Genomic DNA, 5800 nt, shown 5'->3' on the forward strand with positions numbered 1-5800 from the left:
GTATTTAATAGGTATTTACGGTATTTAATACAGGTTTCAGGCTAATACATAGGTATTTACGGTATTTAATACAGGCTCCAGGCTAATACATGGGTATTTACAGTATTTAATACAGGTTTCAGGCTAATACATGGGTATTTACAATATTTAATACAAGTTTCAGGCTAATACATGGGTACTTACAGTATTTAATATAGGTTTCAGATTATATGATCAGTCACAAAACAAGCAGTCCATTGACCAATCATGTGACATATTTGAATGTCAACTTGTACTCTCTCGTATATTTTTATAGGATATAACCATATGTATGTAAAAGTCTGAACCAGTTTGTTGTTATTTTAAAATGTTCTCAGTATCTTGGTTTGAAAAGATTATTTTTGGAGGAAACTTAAATTGCTTATAGAAAATAAAATAAAAGAAATGTCTTAAAAAGTTGTTTTTATGGTAAAAATGTTTTTTGTTTTTTCTATCTGCTGTCTATTTTATTTCAAAATGGCCATCCATACGCTTGGGCCATTTAGGGGTGCTAGAGTGAATTTTGCCCCCACTTCGTTTCGTAACTCATTTCGTCATAACCAGATGTCCTTTTGTCTTAGTTAAACCAGTTTATTATTTTAATGCTTACACACCACCAGGGGGGGGGGGGTCCCCCTCAGCATACGAACCTTACGGTCCTTCTCTAGCTGACCATCTGCATTTGAAAGTCATATTTATGTTAGGCCTAAAACTATACACCACAGTTATAATTATATTTAAGCAAAATAAATCAATTACTAGTGCTATCATTTGTTTGATTTTCAGAGTGAGTGGATAGACCTAAATATTATTTGGACTTATACTGCTAGAAACTGGATTTCGATACCCGTGGTGGGCAGAATACAGATAGCCCTTTGTATAGCTTTGTGCTTAATAACAAACAAATAAACAAAAGATCAAAATATTTGAACCTACTCTGTACTAATGTTGAACAACGACATTAAGTCTCCTACTTTGAAGGAAAGTAAAAAAATAAATGTGTACAGATTTACCATTTAAATATCAACTATGTTTTTCTAACATAACATAGTAGTAAACACTGTAATATCAGGCAAATTAAGCTTAATATTTAATTCAAAACAGAGTTTTATGTAACAACCCAACTGTGAATCAATCAGACCAAGTTCAGGGGAATGGGTGCTACAGAGGGGTGTTGCATTCCCTGTTATTCAAGCTAGAACTAAAAAAGTATGCTGATTAATGAATCAATCTGTTAACCTCAAAAACCATACTTTACTGCCAGAATAACTGACCCCTCATAAACTTGCGGCCATGAACAAGTGGAGTTTAGGGGGTTAGATGAACTGCACTTGTCTGTCACAAAATAGTAGAAGTGTTTGTGTTCACTTAGCTACCTTACCATTGAATGTAAGCTTTGTTGAGCTTTCCCTGGACATCTCTATCAATAGAACTCTTGAAAGCTGTGAAGAAAATGGCTTTTTATTGCTGAGAAACCAGATCTTGTATTGCACAATACTTGGGACCACCACTGCTGTGTTTTGGATAGGGTTTTAGGTTTTACTCCCTTGTAGCCTGGAAACTAGTACAAATTTTGTCACACTGGTGGGCAATTCAGATTCCAGATATTGCAAGGAGCTAAATATATTCAGAATTAAAAAAAAAAGTACTGAAACATTCCAATGTGATATAAGATTTAAAGACATTTTGGTCCATATAGGCTGTTCCATCTACAAAATTATAAAAAAAAGTCAGTCCTTATCATTTAAGTATTCAGCAAGCATTCCCTTAAATTTACTGCAAATATCACATCTGAAGGCAACCCATTCCAATGGTCAACCACTGTTAGAAAAATCAAACTGTTTTAGCTGAAGATGAAAAAAATGATAATGCATCACCACTGTCAATTCCTTTAAGAATATTAAACACCTTTGTCAGATCCTCTCTTAACTTCTTTTCTCAAGACAGTTTTAGAGATCATAACCTGAACTTGTATTACAACCCTTCCATCCCAGGTATCACTCCAGTAGCCCTCATGTGAATCCTATCCAAAAGTTCAGTGTCTTTCCTAAAGACTGAACACACTACTCCCGGGGGTCTAACCGATGGCCTGTGCCATGAAAGCTTTAGACTTGTATTAAACATTTCAACAACACATTGTTTGGATGGTTTAAGAGACTGATCAACACCAAGATCCTTCCATTTCACTGTTAAGGTTATTAGGTAATGGATTTTTAGTGTGTTATGTGTTACTAGACTTAAAAGATATATTTAAGTGAACATTTGATTAAAGACCTCTTAGAATACCCATTGACTTCAGTATTGCTATGTAGTTGTTAACATACCTGAACAGTCAAGCTGGTTAGTGATATTGTTTGATACGTGTGATCGCTTCAAACCACAGAGTATGTTATCTTTAGTATTTATCAGTTTAGGTGATTTTTTTTTTAATGTGATATTATTACAACAAATATATATATAAAGGTATACGCATCAGATCAAAAATAATTGCCAGTTCTTTTCTGATCTGACTCTTCAACTATGTAATAACGTTGCCAGTAAGACTACTACTATTTAGCTAGCTATTAATACATGAAAACTTACAGAAATGTAGTTTTTACAAAGTTTTGAATCTGATCTGACTCTTCAACTATGTAATAACGTTGCCAGTAAGACTGCTACATTTAGCTAGCTATTAATACATGAAAACTGACAGAAATGTAGTTTTTACAAAGTTTTGAATGACGGGACTGGCCTTTTTTTATATATCTATACCATTATTTTACAAAAGGCTATGTGTGTGTGTTTCTGCTTATAATTGGCGAACTGCTTGATTGGCTTACCAAACCTAGCATATGCTTTAGCCCCCCCCCTCCATATTTTATAAAATGTATTAATCAAAGAACATTCTGATAGGAGGCGTAGTTTAAAATTATAAATTTGAATGTTATGAGTAATAGGTTTCAACTTGGGGTGTCTAGATACATACATATTATTTATCACTTTATTTTTTATTAGGACTGGTAGTTTTAATTATTATAAAAAGTTTTGAAACGACGGATTGATCTGAAGGGTTATATATAAGTTTGATTGTTATTCCTGCTGAACTTTTGTGGACGAAGAGTGACCTTGATAAGCAGAATGACTTTTAATTACCTTGTTTGTTTTTTGTATGTTCTTATAAGAAACAAAGCATGCAGTATTATTATGTTCTGAAATGTGACATAGTGGCTTTCGTTTCAGTGCCAAGTAAGAATGTCGAGAAGGACCTTCAGAGGTGGGCGAGACGATGAGGACAACTTGGAAGGTTCAGTGGTTGCAGATTTGTCAGTGAAGTGAGTTTAACCTGCATTCATTAATTACGTTTACTATATTTATTATACAATTGAATTAAACACTTTTTATGTGCGTAAAAAGTTAGCATTTTTATCTGTCGTTTGTTTTGTTTTTTGAAAGAAATACAAAGAGGCCAAAATGATATAGTACTCGTCTAAGACTTCCCTAAACCAGTACTCAAAGTAATTTTGTTCATTTGCTTATTTTCGTGTTATACATCTTGTATATATCATGCTTTTTTTAATGAATGTTCTTTCTTTTTGTTTACTGCAGAAAAAGAAAATACAGAGATGAAAATGAATTTTTTGAGACTATTGATTTACGCATGAAGAAGAAAAAAAATAGTGAAAATCAGGAAATATGTGTCAGTGATGATAATTTACAATCTTTTAGTAACAGTGATTGTAAAGACAGAGAAAAGATACAGTTTGTTAGATCTCAACCATTCCGATCTGCTCGATTTCGTGAATCTTATGATCAGAATAACCAGGCTGACCAGGCTCAAAATGGACAAAAAGTTGAACAGTCAGATTCTCAGCCAGAATCTTCTGATTCAGAGGATGGAACTTCCTCCATTACCAAAGTTGAAAGAGCTCAGTGAGGACGAGTTGCAAGAGAAGGAATTAAAAATACGTAAACTTCGTGAAGAATTGAGAAATGAAGAGATGAAGCTTATTTTACTAAAAAAACTAAGGCAGAGTCAGACTGTGAAGGAAAATATGTTGTCTTCATCTCAGCCACTGCCAGGAAAAGTAGCTCCACCTATAGGTCGAAGTGTGCAATCAAATTTTGGGGCTTATTCTGGAGGACGAGGATCACATGCTATCTTACCAAACAAACATTTTAGCCAAAACTTACCTCAGCATTCACCATTGACAGTTTCTCAAATGGCAAGTATTCCCTAAATATTTTACCCAGTTTCATGTTGGTGAATTAAGAAGTATAAATTTATTTCTAAGTCAAATTATCTAAAGATAAGGGCTTTTCAATCCCCTGATGATGAAATGTCGATAGCGCATGGGTCATAGGATTTTTTGAACTTACATGTTTCCTTATATCCATAGATAGATAATTCATTTTCAGCACTTTAAATTTTTCCTGCTTTTGACAATAAAGCATGATCAGTACTCAAAACTTCATAGTATTGAGGTAAATTGTGTGACTATATCCTCATTTAAAAAATAAAGATTGAGAGAATGAAATTATTTCAAAGGATTCAAGAGTTATGTTGACACAAACGTTGTATCTTACAGTTTAAAGATAACCTTTATCAGTGTAACAGAAATGAAACATTTAGAATTCATGGTGTAGCATTCTTTTTCCACAGTGTTTGTATATTGTATTTTAGCTAAATGTGACATGCACAGTTTGAATATAGTATTGTTTCTAAGTTAAGATATCTTGTGGGTTATGTATTTTGGATCTAAAGCTTATGTAAAGCTGGAAAAGAAATATTTATCTATAGAATATATAGTGAAGAATCTAAGTGGGAGGATAAAGTTATCTACGTATCAGTTTTCTTACCAAATAATTTTAATTCAGTTCATTGTTTAAGATGTGAGTCACGTGAAACCTTTAACAATAGGAAAAGGTACATTTATAGTGATTCTTGTAAAACAACATGCATAAACGTATTCGGGATCATCATAATGTGTACCTTTCTGTCAGTTCTTCATAAACATGTCCTGATCAGTTTTTGAATAGATTTCAAATACTTGTGTGATGATAACAAACTAAAATGTTAATTATTCTATGCATCCAATATTTAGAACAGTTAAAATCTCTCCTTGTGACCTCTGTTAATGGACGTATATGTGTATCTGTAGTTGGGTGTTGAAGTTGGCCAGTGATTAGAAATATTGCAGTCATGTTTAAGGAATCAGAACTATATCATTGAGTTATTACAAGATTTAGTAATTTCATTATTAGACCAAAAATCTTGGCACACCCATCTGAAGATACAGAGGACCAGTTCAAATCTTTTATTACTTGATTAGGAGACTCGGTGGCATCATCATCATTTTGATGGGAGGATGACAATACATTCTGTACTCAATTACAATTTACACTGATCTTTCATCACACTTTTTTAAAGATGTTCACATCATTCGTATAAAGATGTTGGTGACGTTCACATCATCCATATAAAGATGTTGGTGATGTTCACATCATCCATAGAAATATGTAGGTGATGTTCACATCATCCATATAAAGATGTTGGTGATGTTCACGTCATCCATATAAAGATATTGGTGATGTACACATCATGTGTATAAAGATGTTGTGATGTTCACGTCATCCATATAAAGATGTTGGTGACGTTCACTTCTTCCATATAAAGATGTTGGTGACATTCACATCATCCGTATAAAGATGTTGGTGGCGTTCACATCATCCGTATAAAGATGTTGGTGACGTTCACATCATCCGTATAAAGATGTTGGTGACGTTCACATCATCCATATAA

At 33.3% G+C, this 5800-nt stretch overlaps 2 protein-coding genes across 5 annotated transcripts in view; one reads left to right on the forward strand and one right to left on the reverse strand.

Moving 5' to 3' along the window:
• LOC106472566 (transcriptional repressor p66-alpha-like) overlaps positions 1-5800 on the forward strand; it is a 15049-nt gene that overhangs the window by 4451 nt on the left and 4798 nt on the right. For all 4 annotated transcript variants that reach the window (XM_022401128.1, XM_022401127.1, XM_013933220.2 and 1 more), the window contains exons 2-3: positions 3241-3332; positions 3607-4223. In XM_022401128.1, coding sequence (XP_022256836.1) covers positions 3705-4223 — 519 coding nt within the window. In that variant the 5' untranslated portion in view covers positions 3241-3332; positions 3607-3704. The remainder of the gene's footprint in view (positions 1-3240; positions 3333-3606; positions 4224-5800) is intronic.
• LOC106472567 (OTU domain-containing protein 7B-like) overlaps positions 506-5800 on the reverse strand; it is a 33820-nt gene continuing 28525 nt past the window's right edge. The window contains exons 9-10 of the mRNA XM_022401126.1: positions 1711-1727; positions 506-1463 (exon numbers count right to left, since the gene is read on the reverse strand). Coding sequence (XP_022256834.1) covers positions 1383-1463; positions 1711-1727 — 98 coding nt within the window. The 3' untranslated portion in view covers positions 506-1382. The remainder of the gene's footprint in view (positions 1464-1710; positions 1728-5800) is intronic.

Source organism: Limulus polyphemus, unplaced genomic scaffold (assembly GCF_000517525.1).
Source record: "Limulus polyphemus unplaced genomic scaffold, Limulus_polyphemus-2.1.2 Scaffold5424, whole genome shotgun sequence".
Lineage (NCBI taxonomy): Eukaryota > Metazoa > Arthropoda > Merostomata > Xiphosura > Limulidae > Limulus > Limulus polyphemus.